Consider the following 27,050-nt stretch of genomic DNA (forward strand, 5'->3'; position numbering starts at 1 on the left):
TAATAGCCCAGGAGGGTTTATTGCCTAAGCCTGATTTTAGTGTTTGGAATTTCAGTTCTGCTCGCAAGAAGGCCAAGTGAAATTCTCTTCTTTCAAAAAAACAAAAAACTGCATATCAGCTCAAACATGCCAAAGCCCTGGATCGGTGCCATGCAAAGCAAAAGAAATTGTTTCAAAGGCATGCAGTTTAAGCTATCCTGTTTACCATTAAAGCAAAACATTTCCCAGTACAGATTTCATGGTCTTAATTTTTAATGAACTAATAAGTTCAGGGTTTGAGTGCAAAGTTGCGGTCGTTTATATTGTCATCCACATTTAACACATGAAAAGCTTTTAAAGTGATGCTTCCTTCGACTGCAGGGGCACAGGAAATGGCTTTTGCGGTCTTTCTTTGTATTAGAGGCTTGGTTACAGTTTCAAGCCTGCAGTTAGGTCCATTTGGGCCTGATAGTATGATAGGGGCCTAAATGAGCATTTAGGATGAATGGAGCAGAGGTGGGTCTCCAAGAACAATCTCCTGCATTGCCTTTAAATCCTGATTTGAGGCCTTCAGTAACTCAACCAGGGGGTTATTACAGGAGTGGGTAGGTGAGGGTCTGTGGCCTGCGATGTGCAGGAGGTCAGACTAGATCAGGGTAGGCAACCTATGGCATGTGTGCCGAAGGCGGCATGCGAGCTGATTTTCAATGGCACTCACACTGCCTGGGTCCTGGCCACCGGTCTGGGGGGGTGGGGGGAGACTCTGTATTTTAATTTAATTTTAAATGAAACTTCTTAAACATTTTAAAAACCTTATTTACTTTACATACAATAGTTTAGTTATAAATTATAGACTTATAGAAAGAGACCTTCTAAAAACTTTAAAATGTATTACTGGCACGCGAAACCTTAAATTAGAGTGAATAAATGAAGACTCGGCACACCGCTTCTGAAAGGTTGCCGACCCCTGGACTAGATCATGATTAGGGACCTACCTACCAAATTCACAGCCATGAAAAATGCATCACAGACCATGAAATCTGGTGTCCCCCTGTGAAATCTGGTCTTTTGTGTGCTTTTACCCTATCCTATATGGATTTTAGGGGGGAAACCAGCATTTCTCAAATTGGGGGTCCTGACCCAAAAAGGCATTGCAAGGGGCTCACGGTATTGCCACCCTTACTTATGCACTGCATTCAAAGCCACCAGCAGCTGCGCAGAAGTAAGGGTAGCAATACCGCAACTGCCCCCACAAAACTCCTTTTTGGGTCAGGACCCCTACAATTACAACACTGAAATTTCCGATTTAAATAGCTGAAATCATGAAATTTATTTTTTTTTAAATCCTATGGCTGTGAAATTGACCAAAGTGAACAGTGAATTTGGTAGGGCCCTAATCATAGTGGTCTGTCTGGCCTTAAAGTCTATGAACAACATTTTTAAAGCTAAAGCAGATTCAGGCACTTGCTGAGGGGAGGCTGTGATCACAGCTGTGCTGAAACTTCATTTTTGATTGGGTCTGTTTAGGCCCAGTGCACAGTCCCCTGGATTTATACTGAATGCTCACTGTATTTTGGCAACTTAGTTGCAGTGAGCCAGGCCCCAGCAAGCTGTCTGGGGCACAGAAATTGAACTGCAGCCAGCGATGTTTGCAGCAGGATGCAGTTGAGGGGGGGCTGTTTCTGGGCCCTGGGGCTTATAGCGGGGTCTTGGAACTGGAAGGATTTTTAAAACTCACCTTAACCACTGAAACAAATGGCACGAAGCCCAGTGCTGTGCCCAGGAGGCCACACGGACTTCCTGTTAGGCAGCCTGCCCTCCCTGGGCATGCAGTTGGTCTCCATAATCTGGTGTCAAGCATGAATGAGAAATAAGGGAGGGAGTCCGGGTCTTTGGCATGCTGACTCCCAGCAGGGGTGTCCCAACCCCAGGCAGCAAAGCCCCTTTTGGCCACTCTGCTGCAGCTGCTCTTTGAGAGGTGCAGGTTTGGTTTCTCTTCTAGGGTTAATCCTGGGGGAATTCTGCACCAAAAAATTTAAAAATTCTGTGTACAATATTTTAATATTCTGCAAAATGCTGCATATTTTATTTGACAAAATAACAGTATCTAATCACACTAGTTTCAGTTATTTTGGTAATTTATTTCAAAATATCTATCAGCGACTATGTAAATACAGAGACACAAAAAATTCCTCCAGGAGTAGAGAGTTAAGGAAACCCCTATGCCAGGGTGGCCAACCTGAGCCTGAGAAGGAGCCAGAATTTACCAATGTACATTGCCAAAGAGCCACAGTAATACGTCAGCAGCCCTCACCCACCAGCAACCCCACCAATCAGCGCCTCCCCACACCTCCCGATCAGCTGTTTCGGGGGGGAGGGGAGAGGAGTGAGGGCATGGCAGGCTCAGGGGAGGGTGCAGGAAGGGGTGGAGTGAGGGGTTGAGCAGTGAGCTCCCCCCGGCACATTGGAAAGTTGGCGCCTGTAGCTCCAGCCCCAGAGTTGGTACCTATACAAGGAGCCGCATATTAACTTCTGAAGAGCTGCATGTGGCTCCGGAGCCACAGGTTGGCCACCCCTACCCTATGATAACCCAGTTCCTGCTTCTCTGCCCCCGCCCCCAGAGCCCAGTAGGGCGGCCAGACACCCACACCCCCTTCCCCCAGAGTCCAGCTGTGGGGCCCTCCCTGCCCAGACACTCGCACCCCAGAGCCCAGGGATCCAGAGGGAGAAACAACCTGATGCTGGTCCCAGGCTTGCGCCACCCCTTCCTTCAAGGCATGCTGGGAACTGCAGCTGCCGGGAAGCCCCCACTCCCTCCCCTGCCCCTCGGCAGTGTCTTCTACTTGCGAGCTGGGCTCTGCTTCCAGCGGTCCCTAGTAGCGGCCAGCAGCTCTGCAGCCCATTTCCATGGAGGAAAAGGAAATTATGCACAAAAGCCATTAATTTCTGCACAAATTCTGCATATGCAGAGGTGCAGAATTCCCCCGGAGTATAGGGTGCTCATGGGTTGGGCTGCAGGGAGAGGGAAATTTGCCATGGGAGCAGCCGGGGGGACCCTCCAGCAGAGAATTAGTCACTGGAGCCAGGGGCCCAGACTCTGGCTGAAGGAGCTCACCGTGCGCCCACAACGTCCACACTGCAAGGCTGAGCCCTCTGTCCTGGGGTGGCCAGTTCAGCCAGCCAGCTTCTGTCAGATTGGATGAGATGTTGTGCCCCCTGTCATGCCTCCATGGTTCTCTCCTTATTCCCAGCTGGATTTCCTGGGGGAGAACATTGCAGGTGCTGGGGCCTCTCACTCAACCGCTGTAGTACAGCTGAGCAAATAATTGGCTGATTTGGTGGTTGAACTTGGTGGGGAGAACACGGCTCATTTCAAACCCACATGGAATTTGTCCAGGTCCCGTCCAAAAAGGAAAACGCCAGGAAACGCCCTTTGGGTGAAATGATGGGGTTTGACTTGATTTGAAGTGACATTTTCTAACTGAAATTTTTACATGTAGATTTGAAACAATTTTGACATCCCCCCCAAAAATTCAGCTTTTTCAGGCTGAACTTATTTGCTGAATCTGAGCTGAATTCAGGGATAGTTTTGTGGGCCCCAAAATGCACTTTTCAGTGAATTTACTATTCCCAGCTCTATTTTGGAGTAAGTGTTCTCAGCCAGCAGTGCCCCGGTGGGCTGTCCTGCCTTTCTCACACTGCCCAGAAAGACCAGGCCATCGGCAAAAAACAGACATCATCCTCAGAGGGAGAAGGGGAAAAGCCTCATCCACCAATTTGGGCATCTGGTTGGAGGCTGGTACCTGGCTGCTCCTCCCAGGAGGAGGAGCCTGGGGAGGTGGGAGTGGAAGCTGTTTCCCAGCAAAGACGACTCAAGGAACTTTTGCCCCAGTTGTACCTTCCCCTCTGCCTGTTTTATCTTCAACCATGATTCTGCTTCCTAACCTTCAGCTGGAGGAAGAGGGGCCACCCCCACTGCATGTCTGCTCTGGTCTGGCCAGAACCCCCACTGAATGGAGCTCCCACCTGAGCCTGAGAAGGAGCCAGAATTTACCAATGTACATTGCCAAAGAGCCACAGTAATACATCAGCAGCCCCCACCACCCACTCCCAGTGCCTCCCACCTACCAGTAGCCCCGCCAATCAGCGCCTCCCCACACCTCCTGATCAGCTGTTTCATGGCATGCAGGAGGCTCAGGGTAGGGGTGGAGCGAGGGCACAGCAGGCTCAGGGGAGGGGGCGGGAAGGGGTGGAGTGGGGCCAGGGCCTGTGGCAGAGCCAGGGGTTGAGCAGTCAGCACCCCCCGGCACACTGGAAAGTTGGCGCCTGTAGCTCCAGGCCCAGAGTCGGTGCCTATGCAAGGAGACGCATATTAACTTCTGAAGAGCCGCATGTGGCTCCGGAGCCACAGGTTGGCCACCCCTTTTCTAGCCCATGTGAACACTGTTAGCCAAGTAGCTGGGCCTTTCTTTCTCTCGAGACCCATTTAGGTGACCTCTTCCCTCACCTGGCAGCCATGTGGGTGCTGGGCACTTGCTGTTGGGGGGGAGGTACCATGTATCCATTCCTGTTGTGGAGGGCTCACGTGCTTTCCTGTAACAGCCTAGTCCAAACAGCTGCTCAGATCCTGGCTCTGCTGGGGCTGGAGTGTTTAAGAAGCCGAATTTGGGCAGCATTCGGCATGAACACAGGGGATCTATTTATAGACGATAAAGCCAACAACTCCGTGTTCCCTTTCCCCTGATCCCCATAATCCGTCCCCGTGACACAGGCAGCATCTTCATTGCATCTACTAATGGGCTCGGTTCTCAGGCATGCATATTTCATCCCCATCCCCCTCCCGTGCAGAAAAAACATGGTCCCGGCAGCCAACCTTGTAAGCTGATCACCCTGAGCAGCCCTGAGGCTGCGGGCTGCAGGGTGAGATCCCAAAACACGGGTCAGAAAAGCTACGGCAGCAGGGAATGTTGGGGGCCCAGCCAGAGCACCCACCAAATGGAACTCATAGCCTGCCCAGGGCATGTCAGGGAACCCCTGGCTCCTGGTACAATACTTACTCAGAGAGAAGCTACGTGGTGCTGCCAGCAGCACGAAGCCCAAGGGAACCGCAGTTCCTATTTAGCAGGGAACACGCTGGAGCTGGGCAAATATGGCAAAACAGAGTCCCACCAAGTCCGGCTTCATTTCCTAATGACTCTGCCCCAGGCACGTTCCTGCCCCGCGAGGGAGCGAGTTTCACTGCACAGAAAGCAAATGTCGGAGTCTCCCCACACGCTGTCCAGCCACTCAGCCCAGCAGTGGCCTGAGGCAATACCATGTGACTTCTCAGACCATCCAGTCCCAGCTGGGCAGCTCAGTGGGCATGCAGGGTGTGTGTAATCGCCCAGTAGTGTAAAATGCTCTAGAAGATTCTTGTTGAGTAAATGTGAGGCAAGCTCGCTTGCCCAGTGAACCTGACACCAGAACAGATGATGCAAGTGTTCACAGAGAATTCAACCAGCACTTGCCTTACCCTCACTGCCCTGCCCTAAATCTCAGCGAGTGGCAATGGCCATTCAGGAGGCATCCAGCGCTCTCCTTCATTAAAATAAGCACCCTGCTCTCCTGGCCCGGCTCTGTTGCCCTGCCTGAGGCCAGCGTCCTGCACCGCTAATGTGCATTCGATCCTCAGCGCAGTGACAGCAGAGTTTCTAGTCTCAGGATACGAAGAGCTCCAGGCTTTTCATAATCTTGGCAGGAAGCCAGGGGGTGTCTCAACAGAGGGGACAGAATTCAGTAAACACCCAAGGGACTATTGAGGCCCTAGGAGCTGCCCCTCGTGACCGCCACGGCTGCCATGCCACCTGGGGCGGGCAGCACAGGGTGGCACTGGAGAGAGGTAAACGCTCCCCGATTTACTGCAGTGTAACGCCAGGGACTTCCATGGAGTCACAGCTGATTGATAATGGCAGCGCAGAGAGCAGGAGGGGGCCTCTGACAAGGCCTTGTTAAGCTTGCAGAGCTAAGCACTAACATAATGTCAGAGGAATTTCCAACTCTCCCCACCCCCTTAATGCCCCTGGCTTTAGCCTGGCATCCTGGAGTTAATTTCTTGTCCCCCCCCCCCTTCCCCAGCCCTCCTGGCTCCAGCACCGTTCCCCATGCTGGTTTTGTGCATCTCTTGCTGCTTTTTGCAGCACTCAGCAACACCCAATCTTGTACTGAGATGAGGAAATAAGGGACTATTGGCAATCGTACCGCCTCCTCGCCCTGCCCACCAACCTTGACTCTGAGCCACAGCCTCAGTGGGGGCAGGGACCACTTCCATGAGCCAATCATGCTTGGCTGCTCTGCTGAGCTGGCCAATAGGGGCCCAGAAAGGGCCAACAGGTTGGTGCTAGCGTCCACATGGGCATTCCTACTGCACCTGAGCACCTGGCCATGGGCGCTGCACTGAGAACCTCCCACCCTTATCCAGCAAAGGCTAGAGATGAACCTAACGGTGGCCATGGGCTTGTCCAGTCACTGGGTCAAGGTTACTGCCTTGGCCCACAGCCCAAGTGCCAGACACGACCCCTAGCTGAAACCCTTACTCTCAGATGCTGAGCTAGCGCCACGCTATGCCCATGCTGCCCAGCATGGCAGGGAACAATGGGTTCGTGGTTAGCGTTCAAAGCTGCAGTGGTGAGTGCCACTCGGCTCTGGCAGACAGAAAGGGCCCAGCACCTGGCCCCAGCGCCCCTAACAAGCAATTGTTTCACTTCCCCGGCGGGGCTACACAGCCAGAAACAACTCCAAGCCAACGCCTGAGGCCGTCGAGTGTGACCACCCAATGCTGCACTGCAAAGACAAGGAGCAGTACGGCTCAGTGTCCCTTGTGCCTGTCCCAGCAGGACATGCTGGCTGTCCAGGGGCTCCAGGGAGCGCCAGCCACGTCCAGCAGCTGGGGTAGAAACACCTGACTGCTCCCAGCTCAGACGAAGGACCCACAGCTGCAGCCACAGCCGATGCTGGGAACCCTGCTTTTTTACTGCTGGGAAGTGCAGCCTGCCTGGTACTGTGGGCCTAGGCTTAGAGCTAGCAGCTGCTGGGCTCTCAGGAAGCAGGGCCAGGCCAAAACAAGCTGCAAAATTTGGCCCTAGCGCTGGCATTTGCCTGCAGGTCATCGGGGAAGCAGTTCACAGCTCTCCTAGCACTGGGCAGAGCAGACGGCAGCGACACTCTCTTTTTCCCAGGGCCCGGGCCCGAGGAGCCGAGCAGGGAGCCCCAGAGCGCTCCCTGCACCCAGGCAGCAGCCACATGATCCACAGGGACCTGGGAAGAGTTCCCCAACACCCTACCCCGGAAAGGAGGCAGGGAGAGGCCTCAGTCCCATTTGCCAGAGATAAGCATCCACACCACAAAAATCACCCCAACTGGTGCCATCCACCCTCCTCACTGGCAGCCCCAGCAGAGGCCACAGCAACTAATGCTCCTCCCAGAGCCGGTGGTGGCCCCACCCCAATGCCAGGCAGCCTGGAGGCAGGGAGCTGCCTGGCCCCAGCCCGAGCAGACCTTGCTCTGGGTCAGACCAACACGGGCATGTGTTTTAGGAAACAGCCAACCCAGGGGGTACAGAAGAGAGGAGCCACTCCAGCCTCGTCTCAGAGTTGAGTGCTGAGCTCTGACGCCTGCCAATTGATCCTCACAGCCTGTTGTCCAGTTCAGCCTGTTGTAAACCGCTGGCTGCCTGCTTCCCGGCCTGCAGCCCCAGCACCCGGGAGCCTTGCTGCAGGCGGGATGGCGCTGTGCTATGGGGAAGCAGTGCTGGAGACTGGGTCCCCCTGACACAGAATCCTGGCGAGGATACTGACTGATCCCCCATTCTCCCAGCCCACTTCTCTGAGGGGGTGGAAGCATTCGGGGCTGCAGCCCAGGGAAGCTGGGTTTGCTGGCTCACCTCCCAGCTGAGCCGGCACTGCAGGGTCAGGTAAATCCTGAGATGGGGCTTGCACACAGCCCTCTCTCCCCCAGTGCTGAGGGTATCACCCCAGACTTTAACCCTGGGCTCCATTTTCCTCAAATATCCTCCTTTGGAACGGGCTATTTGCTCCGTGCCAACCTCCCTGCAAGTTCCAGGCCCAAGGGGGAGCGTGGGAACCAGCAGCAGGGGACGGCAGGATGCGGACGGAGCACAGGTCAGAGGAGCCCTTCCTGGCAGCAAAGACTCTCAGTAGCCACCTCGTAATCCTGGCAGCTGCTCCAGGCCCTGGGGAGAGTCAGTTGCTGGCATGGGACACAGTGAGTGGATCGTTATTTATTACTGAGCTGGCAGAGGCTCTGCCACGTACTGCCCCAGCGGGAGCAGCTATTGCTGAGCACAGCAGGCAACCCAGGCTGGAGTTTCAAGAGTGGCAGGTGGCTTTGGCTGCCCAGTTTGAGACCCAGTGCTGAGCACCAACAACTGCTGTTGGAGTCAATGGGAGCAGCAGGTACCCTGCACAAAGTCTCTAACCCTGGAGCTAAGGCTCAGCTAACCAGCAATGGGGTGTGTCAGGGCTCCACACCAGCAGGTGTACTAGGGTCCAGCAGAGGGCAGCGCTACACACACTAAGCCTGGCAAGCTCTCGGGAACAACAGAGCTCGTTCATTTCAGCCCTTTCCTGCTTGTTCACATGTCTGCAGAAGTAACTGAACGGCAAACCAATCAGTCACCCAGAACACGGGCTAGAATTTTTGGCGTAACTGTCAAACCCCCCATGCCACCCCCAAGACACAGGGCCTGGCTTTGGACTGTGGCTTAGTCCCTCAGAGATGGGGTTTATCGCATGAAGAAAACTCCCTGTATGTCACTAGCTACTGGTGCTGAGATGTCCCCACTCCACCTCTCTTTGGCCAGCAATGCAGTGGGGAAGGTTTTACCTGGCTCCCCTCGTTGTACTACCCAAGCACCTCGGAATCGGTAAAGTATTTATCCTCACAGTGCCAGGGAGATGGGGCAGGGCTGGCACACAAGACACTACCAGACTAAGTACCCCAAGGGGTAACAGTGAGTCTAGGAGAGCAGGGGATTGAACCCTTCTTTCACAAGTGTCAGGCTAGTGCCCTACCCACTGGGCCATCTGCCCCTGCCAGTTCCAAGAGAACCCTTTTTGGAGGGTTGGCACAAAGTGATTGACAGCCCTGGGTAACAAAAGCCTCCTGATCCTCCAAACTGGTAAAGGTTTGGCAGCAGCAATGCCAGCTTCTGCCACACACACGCGTGCGAGCCTCCCTCTGGTTCTCAAGTGACCAACCATCCCTAGGCACCTGCAGTTCAAGTCTCCTTAGTGTTTCTGCCCTGAAGATGCCAGCTACTGCCAGCCGTGATGGTGGATCGAACGGTGCTCACTAGGCATTGAACTAACTTCATTTCCCTGCCATTGCAGGGCCTCAGGCCCTCGTGTGCTTTGGTCTCTCCTATTCTCTGCCTGTGGCACGTAATAGCTAGTTTCCTAGGTGCTGTGATACTTTGGACTCTTTGCAGTGGCTGGGTTGAGTGTGCGGGTGCTGGGGGTGGCCTGGGGTGCACAAGGGTTCAGATGAGCCGGCGCAAAATATCGGGACAAAAAATTGTGTCCTGACCAGAGATCGGTTGGGACGCTGGACAACAGCTCAAAATCGGGACGGTCCCAATTTTATCGAGACGTCTGGTCACCCTACTGAGGCCACCGTGCTGGACAGAGGGTGATACTGCTGGAGAGCAACAGGGGAGCACTCACAGGACAGCATCCTTGTGTCTCTTCAGTTTGTCTCTCCCACTAGATTAGTTTCACAGGGCTGCTACGATCTAGGCCTTGGGGACATAAATTAACCCTTTGTTGTGGTTCTCCACAGAGAGCTACTAGAGGGGATATCATCACACAGGCCATTCATGGAAGGATGGCACCAGCATGTTTAGCGAATTAACCCTCTCCGCGCACCTGGGATGTAGGCCTTAGCCTCACATTAGTGAGGGGAAAGCTGAGACACTGACAGCCCAGGAGTCAGTAACAGAGCAGTGGCATTTAACGTACTGGGGCTCTAAAGACATGGAAATATTGCCCTGGAATAAATTAGTGTCAATAACAAACCTGTACCTTGTATTTTGCAGAATGGGGAGCATTCATTACACACATTATCCACAAGGGGGCACCAGCACAACACCGTAACTCTTAGTGGCTATGAGAACTCAAGAGAGCTCAGTTGTTTCAGAGCAGTAGCTAACCAGGTGCTTTCTAGTGGTAAAGTTTAGTCTTGCAGGTGAATATTGGCCCATTGGCAATGTCCCGCCCTGGCATGCCTTGTTGTGCCAGCTGCCACAGCCCTGGCATCTAGATTTGTTTGTAAGCTCTTTGGGGGAGAGGACCATCTTTTACTCCATTGATAAAGTGAAATGGGGCCCTGATTGGGGCTCTTAGACATGACTGGAATCCAAACACACACCCCAGCAAAGATTCTTACTGACATCCCAGGCAGTGACCATTTTCCTAACAGGTATATACACAATAGAAATGGGCAAGTGACTTTACAAGCAGTGAGGTTTAGAGAGAGATTAAAGTTCAATCCATGCTCCCAACTCCTTTCCCCCTCCTTCAGTTTAGGAACAGAAAAGCCACGCAGCATGTGTCTATGTATTTTTCTGCACATACTCTTCCCTCGAGCCAGCCACTTTTTTGCTGCCATTTGCTTCTGCTTTAGTTTTGCCAAAGGAAACTCCAAGAGCTCTTTCAAAGCAGCATTAAAAAGAAAAACAGAAAGTCCTTTGTTGCCCTGCTGCTCCTTAGAAGACAGTGTGATGCTTTTCCACAGCAACCAGCAACCCACCAGCTTTCGACATAAGACATGCCTTCCCCTTGAGCACTCTGACTGCGTGCCATGTCCTTCTGATAGCAGTCGCCCTATTCATGGGAGTAAGCAGTAGGCTTGGGAGTAACCATTTGCTACACTGGGCCTTAAATCAGGTATATGGGCCAGATTTTCCAGTGAGCTCAGCATGCTGGGTGCACACTGGGTAGTGCTGAACTCTCGAACATCCAGCCCGAAGTATCATAACAGGAACTGCTGGGTGCTGAGTGCTTTGGGAAATCTGGGCCTGATAGGGTTCTGGACTATTAAAATCTGGCCCACTCTGAGAAAAAAGTACGATACCCGAAGCAGCACAGGGTTTCCTCCACTGAAAAGCCAACAGTATGAATGCAACTGGTATAAAATCCAAGCTAGTCTGCTAGACACAGGAGCTGGTTAACACAACAGTCTTTTCAAGAAGAGTTTATTACAACATTCAAATACAGAAAGGATGAGACACAACATCCAACACATTCAAACACAAACTCCTCCCACCAGCAGGCGGCAGCAAACAGAGAGGCAGGTCATCATCTCTAGAAAACATCCTGGTTCTAGCTAATCAGTGTGGGCACCAGCGAAATGGACCGACTCGGCTGAGGCATGTGGGAGCCACGCCCCTACTGTGCTCTTCGGGCCATCAACATTTCTCGGATGTTATCTTCAGCGTCCTTTACACTCCGCTCCAGGTACGACTTCCTCTGCTGCAAGGTACAAAACCAGAACAGACTCAACAGCCATATCACCCTCACCCGATGCTCTGTTTCAGAGCAGCAGCTGAATCTGTTCTTTCCTATGATAAGTTATAGTGCTAGGAGTGAACCCTACAGAATGGAATCAACATTCATATCACCATAGACAATGCGTGGTGGGGTGGGGGTGGGGAGTCATTTGGGCTCCATGCAAATCACGAGTGATTTTTAGTGAATAAAAGGTCCCAGCATATACTGGTTCATACACTAGGGCTGTTGAGGGTTATATTTGAATAGTTTTAATCTTTATTAGATATATTTTTGGTACTGTCATATTAACATGGAAAACGTGTATTTCATTCCTTTACAGACATGATAGTCACAATTGTCATTACATCAGTAACAAAGCAGTGAGAAGAGATTGACAACTGCAATAAAGTTAAACAGATACATAAACTTAACATCCTGAGCATGAAACAAAGGAAAATAACAAGGAAAAGAAAAAGTACCTCTGTATTTATGTACTCACATCTAAAGAATCAACTGACAAAAACCCACAAGGCCCATAAAATAACCTATTAACACTCAGGTAATACTGGAACATCTATAAAATCCTCTTCTGGCCCAGTCAAGTTTTCACAAATTGGATCACCTTTTATCCCCTTTCTTTGAGATGCATGTTCTAAAACTCCCTAGCAATCAGAAAAGAGACTTTTTAAAAAAAAATCATCCTGAATTAGGCTAAACTTGGCAGGGAAATGGACAGAAACTGTATCCCAGAAATAGGAATTCAGCCAGTAGCATTTTTTCCTACTCGTCTGGGTAACCCTAGAGGACTGGAGTCACTTCTTCTGACTATTCTCTCTGAGTTTCGAACCAGCAGACACCACTGGCACATCTCCAGCAGACTCCAGAGCCACAGAAAGCATTCTTGTTGGAGTGGACCAAGATCTAAGTACTAGAGGCAGAACTCTAGATCCAAATTCTCTTCAGGGAGGCTCCCAAGGACCTTGACTTCCAGAGGAATGAACCATGAACTCTGAGGACACCGGTCAGGAATGTAACACTTTGATAATTGTAAATTCTGTTTTAAAACCCAACAGTGACAGGCGTCAATAGCTGTCTTGGTCTCCATTCAGAGCTGCCTCCCATGCTCTACCCATTCAGAATTAGGGGTCCACCTAGGTGACAGACAAAAAAAATGGCCTGTGAGCACCTTCAGTTCACTATATTGCCTCCGAAACAGACTGTAAGCTCTGCAGGGCAGAGGCTGCACCTACCTTTGTGTCTATACAGAACCTACCACACCAGGGCCCTGATCCTGATTACGGCCTCTCAGGACTACATTAAGAACATCTATATTGCAGGGGCAGCCCATAGACAGAGCTGACTGATAAGCCAGAGACGACTCCATAATGGCCTGGGAAGCTCCAATTCTAGTCAGTTTCCAAGGAAGACCTCAATACCAGCACTTCCATGCTGTATGCATTTGCATTTATTATTACATGTAAATTCTAACAGCCTGGGCCTCACCTCAGAAGTCTTTACTCAGGCAAGGAGCCCGATGAGGCCACCTGAGTAAGGGCTTGCAGGGTCAGCTCCACTAAATGCAAGTTAGGGGCCCAATTCTGCAAGATGCCAAACCCCACTGCAGCCAATGGGAGCTGGAGCTCAGCACCTCATAGAATCAAGCCACAGGGACAACCAACAGCGTTGCAAAGTTTGGGGCTCCTGGCTAAAAGGAAAAAAAAAATCCCACTAAGCAGCTGGTCAATGGAGTGTAGCTACCAAGGGTAGGCCTACACTGCAATGTAAACCTGTGCTTGAGCTGGAGCTCAAGCCTAGCCCCCCTTGCGTCTACACTGCAACTGCGCTACCTCAGGGTTCCAGGGCTCTGCAGGGCTGGAGAGTCTGAGCTCAAGTTGGGTCCAAGCCTTTGCAGAGAAGTCAAGCAGGACAGCGTCTAAGGGTACGTCTTCACTACCCGCCGTATCGGCGGGTAGCAATCGATTTATCCGGGATCAATATATCGCGTCTCGTTAAGACGCGATATATCGATCCCCGAACATGCTCACCGTCAACTCCGGAACTCCTCCAGAGCAAGCGGCGGTAGCACAGTCGACGGAGGAGCCGCGGCCGTCGATCCCGCGCCGTGTGTGGACCCCAGGTAATTCGATCCAAGATACTTCGACTTCAGCTATGCTATTCGCATAGCTGAAGTTGCGTATTTTGGATCGATTCTCCCCGCCCCCCACCCAAGTGTAGACCAGTCCTAAGGTCCTAGTAGTCAGCCAATAGTATCCCACAGTTCCATGATACAACTTCCTCAGTCCTCTCTAGCCCATCAATCTGAAATCCACTCTATTGAAAATGAAAACCACCCCGCATTGCAAACAGCAGCAGCTCATGTCAGTATTAACCCATTCTCTTCTGATCACCAATCTGCAAGCACGCTATCAGAGAGCCTCCTGGGTTTGCTACGGAAAGCAAACCGATCAAACCTTTTGCAAAGTGAGCTGCTTCCTGGTAACATGCAGGCAGGCAGTAAAGTTATCCCACAGTGCACCACAGTCCTAGGGCTAGAGCAGCCACATGGGGGACGGGGGGGAGGCAGCGCCACTAGGGACTCTGGGATAAGGTTATTCTGACAAGGCTCTGCACAGTGCAGTGTGGACATCAGAGCCGTAGGTTCAAGCACAGATTAGAAAAAAGTCTTAACACAGGGTTAAAATACAATATAGGAGAGTCAAGTCCAGGGTTCCCTAACACAGGTCAGCTGACTCAAGTCCCACTCACCCTGGGCTTACACTGCAATGGAGACATACCCTAAGTGCTTTCTGGAACAGGTTTAGAGGTGAACTCCCCCCAAAAGAAACACAGAGGGCTCACACACACACAGGCTGGGACAAGCCGACAAAAGGCAGGAAATTCCAGGTTAAAGCTCCAGACCAGACAGTCTCCTGTCAGGCTTTGCCAAGACACGGCGGGACTGGGAGCTCTAATGCAGCAGGAAAAGTCATTAGAATGTGGTACTGTGATAGAATCCTGCCAACATCACCTTGTGTCTGCACTCTTCCAGCCAGATTCCATCCAAGGCATGTTCGACTGAAAAGCCTACCACTAACTACAGCTGGAGTTTTGGTTTAATTAAACTGTTTAGTACAATTACAGGTCTGCAAACTACTCAGGACAGTTAGCAGTAGTCAGACGATCTGGATGGAGAACAAGTGCCCAGTCCTCTCTCCCAAGTCAATCCCAGCAATGACATCAGGAGTGTCTGGCTTTCCCTCTGCCCACTGCAGCAGCTTTTCAGTTTAATGAGGGAACCCAATAAATAGCTATACTAATACTTTACACTTGTGTAGCACTGAAGTCTGTAGAGCACAGCACGCCGTTCTCACAACCCTTTGAGGTATTTGTATGAATGTGGAAACTGAAGCGGAAGAGTTATGTGATCAGCCCATGGTCACGGAAGCAGTGTGTGTTAGAGCTGTGATTAGAACTCTGGCATCTCCTGTAGTCATGCTGCCAAACAAAGGTGGATGTGGCTGGCTTTAACTCTAACACTATCCACCCCTAGGAAGTTACTTGCTAATCAAATGTTTTGTTAGCCGGTAGCTTATGAAATCCCCGACTGTTTGTCCTCAAGGCAAATTTCGTATGACAAAATTTCGTTTTAAAAACCTGCCCTCAACAGATGCAAAGCGAGGAAACAGAGGGGTTGTATCATTTCTACTGCTGTCATGAAAGAACTGATTTAATTACGACACAACTGATCGTTACCACCATCAGTCTGTCTTTATACACTCAATGGGATTCCAAACTTCCATTGGGAGGAAACCCAGCTAAAAAACCTTTAGGCCTTGCATCCGATGAGTAAAAGTACTAGGCACACTAATCCTGCCTGACACATCACTGGAGCATTCATACTCTGGGTGTTGATGGTAAGACACGTTTCTTCAAATAATCCTCTACACTCCCCACTCCGGCCTTTTCTCCACTGGCAGAGTGTGGTCTCCTGCTGGTGTATGGCAGAGCACTGGAGGTGGAGCTGAATGCCAAAGAGCCACCCCTTGCTCAGATCAGATCAACTCTAAGGTCCTGGGAGCTCAGGATTCAGGCAAGAGCTGCTGGGGGGGTTGAACGTCCTTTAGCTGTGTTCCCACCCCCTTAGGATCCAGTCTCACAGCTTAGAGGGTCTGCCACCCGTCCCTACTCAGTCCCAAAGTGCCTTGGTTTCTTTCCAACACAAGGATGTCCTAGCACAGGTCAGTCCTCTGCACGAGGTCTGTGCTCTCACAGAGAGGGTGACACTGGGCACCCAATGGGCTCCAAGAAGCCTTCAAGTTGGCAATGCCAGCAATGGAGCAGCAGAGGCCCAGCAAAGGAGGATCCAGGCCAGGTGAAGGCCTCTGCTGCAGGTAAAGGGAGAGGGAGAAGGCTGGGGAAAAGAGGGAGCCAAATATGTCCTGAAACAGCTCTACAATGTGACAGGTTTCAGAGTAGCAGCTGTGTTAGTCTGTATCCGCAAAAAGAACAGGAGTATTTGTGGCACCTTAGAGACTTACAAATTTATTTGAGCATAAGCTTTCGTGGGCTACAGCCCACTTCGTCAGATGCATAGAATGGAACACACAGTTGGTATGGCTACTCCCACCTTTTCATGTTCTCTGTATGTATAAATATCTTCTGTGTGTTCCATTCTATGCATCCGATGAAGTGGGCTGTAGCCCAGGAAAGCTTATGCTCAAATAAATCTGTTAGTCTCTAAGGTGCCACAAGTACTCCTGTTCTCTCTACAATGTGCTATCACCAGCAGAGGAAGAAGTGAAGCACTAAAAGCTCAACCCAAAGAAGGTAACCTTACAGATACCGCCACTGGTGAGCAGCCCGAAGAGCCAGGGCTACAGCTGGCTCATTACATTCTGACTAAGGGCCAAGCTCTAAGGAAGAGTGTGAAATAGACTATTGCTACATTTTCATTGCAAAGGGAAATCGAGGTGTCCTTCCCTCTCAGAACTGCAGGCTGGTTTCTGTTTAAGTAATCCAGGAGCAGTATCAGGAACTTGTGTGTAAACCCCTCCTCATCCCCTAATTACTAGGGCCTAGACGGGAACTCGATGTGACTCTCTGGTCTTGTCTTCGCTGGGGACAGCAGCAGAGTGTTACGCAAGCTGATCTGAAAAACAGTTTGCCTGGTCAGATCAGTTTTAAAAACCCACCTGGTAAGTTTTAAATACAGTTTTAAGTCATGTTTAAGGCCTACTCTGCTGACATGACCACATTTGATTGGACCTAGGTGGTAGCAATAAGTGAATCATTAACTGTTAGTATTATCAGAAACTCTATTGACCTCTTGCGACAACACACCCATTATTATTACGTGCTCCCCAGTGGTCCAGTCATATTTCATTTGCATGCTGATGAGCTTTTCATTGCCCTTTTAACTGACCACCAACTGATCTTTCTGTAGGATGTACCAGAGTGTGGTTGCAGGTTTTAAAATTCATAGTCCAGTTCTTCACTTGAGTTTCCTGCTATCTGCTGCCACCAGTTAAAGTGATACATTTATTTGTAAACGTTTTTCTTCGCTGCTCTTTAAAAAGCAAGTACAGTTAACGAAAACCTCTAATATAAAGAACAGGAGTACCTGTGGCACCTTAGAGACTAACAAATTTATCTGAGCATAAGCTTTTGTGGGCTATGCTCAAATAAATTTGTTAGTCTTTAAGGTGCCACAAGTACTCCTGTTCTTTTTGCGGTGTGACAGACCCAGACCAGTGGGGTACAGGAGTCTGGCAGAGGGCAAATATACTGGTCACTGGATGAGTAGTTTTCTGTTCCCTGAGTGACCAGAGAAGGGGCTGCACTAGAGTAATCAGGAACTTGCTAGAACCAGTTAAGACAGGCAGGCTAATTAGGACACCTGGAGCCAATTAAGAAGCTGCTAGAATCAATTAAGGCAGGCTAATCAGGGCACCTGGGTTTTAAAAAGGAGCTCACTTCAGTTTGTGGTGCGAGTGTGAGTTGCTGGGAGCAAGAGGCGCAAGAAGCTGAGAGTGAGAGGGTGTGCTGCTGGAGGACTGAGGAGCACAAGCGTTATCAGATACCAGGAGGAAGGTCCTGTGGTGAAAATAAGGAAGGTGTTTGGAGGAGGCCATGGGGAAGTACCCCAGGGAGTTGTAGCTGTCATGCAGCTGTTACAGGAGGCACTATAGACAGCTGCAGTCCACAGGGCCCTGGGCTGGAACCCGGAGTAGAGGGCGGGCCCGGGTTCCCCCCAAACCTCTCAATTGACCTGGAGTGTGGGTTTTCTTCCAAAGGGGAAGGTTTCTGGGCTGTTCCCCAACCCACATGGTGAATCTCTGAGGCAAGAAAATCCGCCAATAAGCACAGGACCCACCAAGATAGAGGAGGAACTTTGTCACAGCGGATACAGACTAACACGGCTGCTACTCTGAAACCTCTAATATAGAGAGTTACAGCTGCATTCCACCCCACGTGCACAAACACATATGTGGAAGTCAGTCAATTTATGCATTTGTATTCATAAGAAAATCAGACAGACACTTTGCCAAAGTCTCCTCCCCAACTGAGCATTTACTTTAGTTCCAGTGTTTTTAACCTCAACACACCTCCCTGGCCCCAATCCTGGAACTGACAGCTCGCTTGCGCACCGGCATGCTCACGCAGAGCCTCACTGACTTCAGAGCAATCTGGGGAAGCACAGCAGGGCACTTATGTGATACCAATTGCAGGACGAGGGCCTACACTTGGTAATCAAGTTCTCAGTACTGGAAATACAGCTGCTGTGTTCTACCTCAGAGATGGCTGCACAACATGGCTCAGTAATATTACCTCTCAGAGCAGCAAATGGAAAATACCCTATCCAACTGAAACTGCCAGGGGCTTTAGCGTCCGCAGAATAGAATTTCCCAAACTGGAAGGACAGTAACATTGTCCCTTTTCTAAAGAGCCAAGAGGTCATGGGCTGGGATTCTCATAGAAGGCTGAGGGGGGTGGAGCCCCATTCCTGCTGAATTTCCATGGCCTAACTCCCTTAGACACTTTTGAAAATCCCAACCCTGATTAGCACAACTGATCAAGGCCTCAGTTTTACATCACATGCAGAAGACAATGCATTACCAGCACCAGTGACATCAGAATGCAGGTACAAACAATTATGGGCATGTCTACACTACAAGCACTACAGTGGCACAGTTGCAGCTATGCCACCATAGCACCATAGCGTAGATGCTTCCTACATCAATGGAAGGGTTTTTTCCATCCATCCACCTCCCCGACCAGCAGTAGCTAGGTCAACAGTAGAATTATCTTGCGTACGTAGCTGCCTCTATACTGGGGGCAAGTTCGGCTTTACTAGGTTGATCTAAATGTTAAGTGTAGACTAGGGCTCAGTTGCTGCTGTGGAAAGCAGGAGGGGGGAGAATAAGGGATTAAGTAGCATGAAAAGGTTGGGTTGCCAGCTGATGTCTATGTCTGTAACAGAGGGATGGTCCCTTTCGGAAAGGCTCTCCCTTGCCCCAGTCAGTGAGTGCAAATGACTCCTCATTTAGTGTACTATGTATAGATTGATCAGTCAGGACTCTGCTACCAACATAGATCTTTGTAGTTTTACTGAAGCTTATTCAGCGCAGGCTACTGCAGGTAGTTTCTTAACTGCTCACTGCCAAACTGCAACACTCAGCAATACCAGTAAATAAGTTTAAATTGTTTGTCATATAAGTGAATCATCCAGCACTCAAAATTACCAAGGATTCCAGTGCATCTGTTTCCAGCGCTTACTGGGCTGCGTTTGCAAGGAAATGGATTTCAGAAATGAGTTTTTATGGCACTGATATTTAAAGGACTTCCAAATATGGAGGAGTGACCTGATGTTACACTCCTCCGGCATGTGGTATAGTCTTAATTATTGTCCAGCTGAGGAGCCGGATGGGATTTCACTAGGGTTCTGTCGAGTAGAACTGGCACCTCCCACGTGATCAGAGATGCAGCCAAAAATAGTACTGGCAGTTTATGCATCCTTGTCATACAGAGAGTTCACATTAACTTCTCTGGCATCAAGATCTGGCTTCCCTTCTAAAGTAGACAGGCCACAAACTGAATTCACAGTGGACACTGATCAGGCATCAGATGATAAAAGCCACAATTTACCTAGGCCACATTTAAACCAGTGATTTAGTGGAAGAAAAGGAATTAGTCAGTCTTCCTCTATGCCTTTCCCTGATAGGAGGGTGTAACAGTCCTTAGCTTCAGTTATTGGGAACATGAACTTGACTCTTCCTCCTTGTTTTGAGGTTATGCAAGTCAGGCTGTGTCCCACGAACGCTAACTCTCTCCTGGTACTTACTATTACAGTTCATTTAAGAGGCTGCTTTGGTGCTCTGGTTTGTGTCTTGTCAACAGTACAATAAGAAGGATGTTTTAAATACCTAACATCACACCCTAACCTCATGTGTCTACTCCTAAGAGGTGACCTTGTGTTTCAAACCCCTATTCGGGTAGCATGCTACCACCTTGTTTTCTGATCTAAGCAATCCTATTTGGTTTCATCAGCAGCTGCAGAACTGTATTCTATTTAATGCAGAAGTTGCTACAGCTGATACTCCCTCAAGAGGGCAAGAGCTGTGATTAGCATAGACTCTCTCTTTGGCAATCCAGGAACGAGTTTCCTGCATGGTTCAGGTACATTGGAGTTCAGTGCAGTGGATATTCCTCCCTTAAGTTTTTATGATACCATCTCCTAATAAGAATCATTGAACTGGTGCCATTCCGAAACAGATATGCAGCATGACACATCAAAGCCATACATTCTTAATAGGTTAAAGAGGTAGCATGCAAGCATTCCACAGAGGGGAAAAAAAACTGACTCAGACCCCTCACTGACTAGTTTTAGAAGACTAAAGCAATATATTTCCTACAGCCTTGTGGCTTAGATACTGGCCCTACATTGAGATGGCTTTTGGTTGGATTTTGCATAACTATGGGGAATCCCAAATTTTGTTCTCAGGAGAGGATTTGCCACTGACGTGTCTGCTGGGCACCAAACTATTGTGGCACATCTTCTTCTTCCATTAGAAAGCCAGTATTTCATCATGGAGAGCAGAGTGTATCAGGCTGCGAAAGGCAGAACTCTAGATTATGCATAGGATTTAAAGACAGTCTTATCAAATAATTGTTTATAATTTATTTTTCACCATTTTTGATGTTTGCGTTGCGCTTCTCTCTCTGTTTGGACAATGAAAACCCAGAGTAGCCAGTTTCGACCTCTGGTTCTCATGCCTTAGCACAATATTTCAATCTGTGGGCCACAAATACTGAAAGGGAATGTTTAAATCCAAACAAAAAGCTCTTCATGGAAATTTAAAAGTCAGTCATGGAAACTTTCTGCCTAATGTTAGGCTTTGTAAACCCTTGTTCATACAAACCCTAAATGACGGGTCTGAAGCAAGCTGGCAGCTTTCTTTCCTGAGGATGCTCTTCCCCAATGCCTTTTCCCAAGCATTATATCACATTCTGGAGAGTCAGCCTGCCTGTTGCCAGTATTTTATTCTCACAATCAGAAGCCTTTCCTTGAGGAAGTCTCTGAAGTCTTTGGACATAACACAATGCCTCAAATAGCACCCCTGATGTAACTCATCTTGTGACATGGTCTCTATAAACTTTTTGGCCAAGAGTTTCTGTATCTCTAAAGTTAACATGTGTCATTTTTTACATTCCTCAGGGTCTGTGTGGGAACACTCTTTGGGAAAGTGATCAGATCCCGAGATATAGTTGGGTATACACACTCATCTGGAGAAACATTTCCCCCAACCCTACAGGGCTTCGGCCAACATCAGTATGGTTGAAATTGTCTATAAAGCGCAGGCTGGAGGGAAGGAGATTTTGCTGTCTTCAAAAAGATTGGTAACAAAGTCTAAAATTTGTGCCTACCCATGGTCTTTGAAAAGGACATAAGAATGGCCCTACTGGGTCAGACCAAAGGTCCATCTAGCCCAGTATCCTATCTTCTGACAGTGGCCAGTGCCAGGTGTCCCAGAGGGAATGAACAGAACAGGTAATCATCAAGTGATCCATCCCATCACTCATTCCCAGCTTCTGGCAAACAGAGGCTAGGGACACCATTCCTGCCCATCCTGGCTAATAGCCATTGATGGACCTATCCTCCATGAATTTATCTAGTTTTTTTTTAACCCTGTTATGGTCTTGGCCTTCACAACACTCTCTGGCAAGGAGTTCCAGAGGTTGACTGTGCGTTGTGTGAAGAAATACTTCCTTTTATTTGTTTTAAACCTGCTGCCTATTAATTTTATTTGGTGACCCCTAGTTCTCGTCTTATGAGAAGTAATAAACAACACTTCCTTATCTATTTTCTCTACACCAGTCATGATTTTATAGACCTCAATCCTAACTCCCCTTAGCCATTTCTTTTCCAGGTCTGAAGTGCTCTGTCATTTTGTCACTTGGCCAGAGTGAAATCTAATTAGCCATCTAAATGCTAGACTGGGCATTTGCTGCTACAGGTATGTCTTGGTGAAATTCAGAACATAGCAATTAATGGACTCTTTTCTGAGCAGCTGTATGGGCATACACCAGTTTAATGAGCCCTGGGCCATCTCATGTTGACTAGAACCCCAGGGATACTCTAAGATTTATACCTTACTGCAACTGATGAACAGTCTGACTTGTTCGCAATGAGTCTTCCCAAGCAGGAGATTAATTTCAGGAAATTCCACTAGAGTCTGCTCAAGGCAGAACAGCAGACAGAGGAGAATCCAACTGGATTTGCCCACTTTGCAGGAAAGTATCAGACACCATCCATGGTTAGATAGTGGCAACACATAATACCAGTACCATAAGAGGAATTATTGTGAAACATAAATCATGCCTGTCGATAGGCACTGCCCCATTGCACACAACTATCATTTCATCTGAACTACAAAATTTAAATTAGAGGTGTTTGAGGGTGTAAATGAAGCGTTCCTCAACTGTATGACAACTATTCCACAGAACTTCTGCACCACAACCTGACATGAATTACAACCTGAGAAAACTGGCCTGTGCAGTGTCAATGTGTGGCTGCAGAAATGTACTCTCTCTGGACTCAGCAGATCGATTACTGGTTAAACTAAACCTCTTTGCAAAACTCAATCTTTAGGCTGGGATTTTCAAAAGCCCTCAACATTGGCGTAGATCTGCTCCTGTTAACTACTGAGCAGAGAGTTAGGACAAATGCTGAGTGCTTCTGAAAATCCCACCTTGTCATCTGAATTTTTGCTTGAATATTTTCTATGCAAAACTCCTTTACAAAACAGAGTCCTGAAAAATGTAGTAAGTTCCTCAGTTCCACACTTTGGATCCTAATATATTATTACTGCTAAAGCCAGTAATGCAATCAGAACACTTCCTGTCAGAATGACCTTTTTAGAGAGAAAAGTTTTTTTTGCAAATATTTGTATTGTACTTTCCCTGCTTTTCAGCTCTGCCCTCACATTCAGTGTCAAATAAAACCTTTTTTAATAATTATTTTCCAAGATTTCAAAGCCCAAATGTTTTTTTTAAAAAATCAGAGGCCAATAAGAAATATCCATTCTTCCTAACTCAGACCCTGCTGAACTTCTGTTTGCCTTACAGATATATAAAGAGAAGTGGCCAGACATTCATACTGTTACTTAGGGTTGATCTACCATAAAAAGTTTGGCATAACTAAGTCTCTCAGGGTGTGATAAATCCATACCACTGAAAGATGTAGCTATGCTGACCTAACCCCTGGTACAGACCGTGGTAGGTCGATGGCCAGACTTCTTCCACTTAGTTACCACCTCTTGGGGAAGTGAATTAACTACAGTGACACGAGAACCCTTCCTCTCACTGCAGTGAGTGTCTACAGTGCAGCACTACTGTAGCATTTTAAGTGTAGACTAACAATTAATTTATAACTTCAGGCATAGTAAAGAGAGAGAGGGAAGGCATGTGCCAAGAGGCAGTTATGGCAACACCCTCGAATTCCTGAAAACTGAGGTGTGGTTTAACAATGCTGACTAAAAGCTTGGTCAGTTCTGGGCACAGGTAAGGCTTCTAGGCAATATAAACAATTATTTCCTGTTCCCACCTGGGGCGTGGGTGGTGGGGGAGGAAACAGATTAGCCCCGCAATAAACTGCATAGAGTAAGGGGCAATGAGGAGTGGCTGGATGGGCCACAGTGACTAAGAGGTGAGTGCAGAGATATTAGTCCCATGAGTAAGGATTACCTATGTGAGTAATGCTTTGCAAGGGAGAGCCCTGAGGAAGTTCTGGGCATTGCATTGGATAGCATTTCACTATAAATTCCAAGCTCTCCTTTTAATGTGTTAATACTCTGTTACAAAATCATTCTTGTAATTTGGAAACTTACCAATGTTGTGTAAAAGACATTTTCAATTTATTCATAAAAACAGGTCCAGTCCTATCAGAGGAAATGGTAGTTGCTCCTCGGGTACTACCATTTCCTCTAAGGAGATCCTGCAAAGCTAAAAATCATATTTAAAAACAAAGTGACCAACATTTTCAAACCTGGGTACCTAAAGTTAGGCTCCTAACTCCATACACAGATATCTAATTAGAAGCAGACTTTTTTGTTTCTAGCCTATTTCACATTCTAGTTCTCCTTCACTAGAACTGAAGGTGCAGAGGTAGGTGATTGTTTTTAAAAGCTTTTTCCGTTGTAATTTTTAAAGAATGATAGAAACATTTCAATTATAAAGTATATTTTTCACACAAATCTAAATTCTGGGACAAATTTGACCAGAGACCATCCCTTCAATAAGCTATTAGAATATTTTTAAATTAATTTATCAACACCGATGTCAATCATTTTCCTAGTTTCAAATCTACTACATGTTTATATACCTAAAAAAATAACGACAGGAAAAACATCAAAGGTCCTAAAGACAAAACACAACAGTGAAAATACAAAACGGGGTGGAATTTCAAACTTCTGACTGCATGAAACTTTAGCCCCTGCTGGCCAACCTACATGTTTATTTTGTACCATTTACAGCTCAACTGAAGGCTGGTTGAGTGAATTAGTAATGTGATAATAATCAAGTAGCTATCTGCACAACTTGCAGGCCTTACAAAAATCACTATTGTGAAGGTTTATTCCAAATTAAAGGCCTAACCCTGCAAAGACATACACACAAGTAATTGTATACATATTGGTTGTCCCACTGAATTCACAATGGCCAAAAACATTTAAAATGTATAAAATAGCTGAAATTTTAAGTCTAGATCTCACGACCTCCCAGGGCTAAGCCAGTGCCGGATCCTATTAGAAAGCTGGAAATCTCCTCTTTTAAATGATCTAATTCTCCTTTTTCTATCCCTGTTAGGTTTAAGGTCTAATACCTTGCAGCCTGTTACTTGCATACCACTTACTATAAGCCATACTTTGATGGCAATTTTAAAAGCCCAGACACACTTTTCATCTGTGTTACAGGCCAGAAGTGATCTAATGCATCAACCCCATCACAGCAGGGTATAGAAACTGACCTCCTGGCTGCATCATAATTACTATAGAGCAGCTGATTCTCTTTCAGTTGCAAGGCTGTGATCATACAGTAAGACTGCTCATCATTATATGGATCACAGGTAAAGCCATCTATCTCTACCTCACTTGTTGTGCTCCTGCTGTTACCTGGACAGAGTCAAAAACTGGAGTACATACGCAGTAAAGAAATTAGTGCAGTATTAACTTCGTCCCATCTCTCACAGCACTAATTGACATTAATCCACATTTGTAAAGCAGCAACCAAATGACAGAAATGCTCTGTAAAAAGAATGTTTTTGTTCTTTGATCATTCTAGTTTCAGGGTACTCCATATCCTCCAGCTGGCTACAAAAAGGTTTTTTTTAAGCCAAAAAAGCATCGAGGGGCAGCAGGTGTGGGGTTGTTGTTGCTGTGTTTTTTTGTTGTGCTTGGAGGGTTTTTTTGGAGATGCTCCGAGTATTTTTCATTTTTAAATGGAAGACTAGAATGTGGATGCCCTCTCCCCACTTTAAAGATCCTGATCTATGTGCTAGAATATACTTCAGCTACTTTCTTCCTGAAAACCAGCAACTATATACAGGGTAGATTCACGCCAGCAGCTCTCCCTACATGTGCAATGGGCTGCCCTTCCAAAGGAGATCCTGCAGCAGTGGAGGCTTAGCAGGTGGCACCAGGGAGTAGTGGGTGAACAGCTGCAGGTTGTTACCACTGGGGAAAAGCTTCTTTATATAACTGCACCCATCCTCTCATTTCTCTGCTTCCTTTGGGAACAGGTTGTGGGGCTTTCACTCCCCATATGCATAGAACTGCATAGTAGGGCTGTCGATTAATTGCAGTTAACTCATGCGATTAACTCAAAAAAATTAATTGCGATTAATTGCACTGTTAAACAATAGAATGAATACCAATTGAAATTTATTAAATATTTTAGATTTTTTCTACATTTTCAAATATACTGATTTCAATTACAACACAGAAGTGTACAGTGTTCCCTTATTTTTATTACAAATATTTGCACTGTAAAAATGATAAAAAAAATTGTATTTTTCAATTCCTCATACAAGTATGGTAGTGCAATCTCTATCCTGAAAGTGCAACTTACAAATGCAGTTTTTTTGTTATGTAACTACACTCAAAAACATAGAATCAGACTATCAGGGTTGGAAGGACCTCAGGAGGTCATCTAGTCCAACCCCCTGTTCAAACCAGGACCAATTCCCAACTAAATCATCCCAGCCAGGGCTTTGTCAAGCCTGACCTTAAAAACCAATAAGGAAGGAGATTCCACCACTTCCTAGATAACCCATTCCAGTGCTTCACCCTCCTAGTGAAAAAGTTTTTCCTAATATCCAACCTAAACCTCCCCCACTGCAACTTGAAACCATTACTCCTTGTTCTGTCATCTGCTACCACTGAGAACAGTCTAGAGCCATCCTCTTTGGCACCCCCTTTCAGGTAGCTGAAAACAGCTATCAAATCCCCCCTCGTTCTTCTCTTCTGCAGACTAAGCAATCCCAGTTCCCTCAGCCTCTCCTCATAAGTCCTGTGTTCCAGCCTCCTAATCATTTTTGTTGCCCTCCGCTGGACTTTTTCCAATTTTTCCACATCCTTCTTGTAGTGTGGAGACCAAAACTGGGCACAGTACCTCAGGTGAGGCCTCACCAATGTCGAATAGAGGGGAATGATCACGTCCCTCGATCTGCTGGCAATGCCCCTACTTATACAGCCCAAAATGCTGTTAGCCTTCTTGGCAACAAGGGCACACTGTTGATTCATATCCAGCTTCTCGTCCACTGTAACTCCTAGGTCCTTTTCTGCAGAACTGCTGCCTAGCCACTTGATACCTAGTCTGTAGCAGTGCATGGGATTCTTCCGTCCTAAGTGCAGGACTCTGCACTTGTCCTTGTTGAACCTCATCAGATTTCTTTTGGCCCAATCCTCTAATTTGGCTAGGTCCCTCTGTATCCTATCCCTACCCTCCAGCGTATCTACCACTCCTCCCAGTTTA

The 27,050-nt window shown here is 47.8% G+C and overlaps 1 protein-coding gene across 1 annotated transcript in view; it reads right to left on the bottom strand.

Annotated features, from left to right (window-relative positions):
• Positions 1 to 11,210: 11,210 nt before the first annotated feature.
• The window catches only part of PFDN1 (prefoldin subunit 1), a 56,767-nt gene continuing 40,927 nt past the window's right edge, over positions 11,211 to 27,050 (bottom strand). Inside the window, exon 4 of the mRNA XM_054038588.1 lies at positions 11,211 to 11,504. Within this exon, the coding sequence (XP_053894563.1) occupies positions 11,421 to 11,504 (84 nt within the window). The 3' untranslated portion in view covers positions 11,211 to 11,420. The remainder of the gene's footprint in view (positions 11,505 to 27,050) is intronic.

The sequence above is a fragment of the Malaclemys terrapin genome, chromosome 8, assembly GCF_027887155.1.
Source record: "Malaclemys terrapin pileata isolate rMalTer1 chromosome 8, rMalTer1.hap1, whole genome shotgun sequence".
In the NCBI taxonomy this organism is placed as follows: Eukaryota; Metazoa; Chordata; order Testudines; family Emydidae; genus Malaclemys; species Malaclemys terrapin.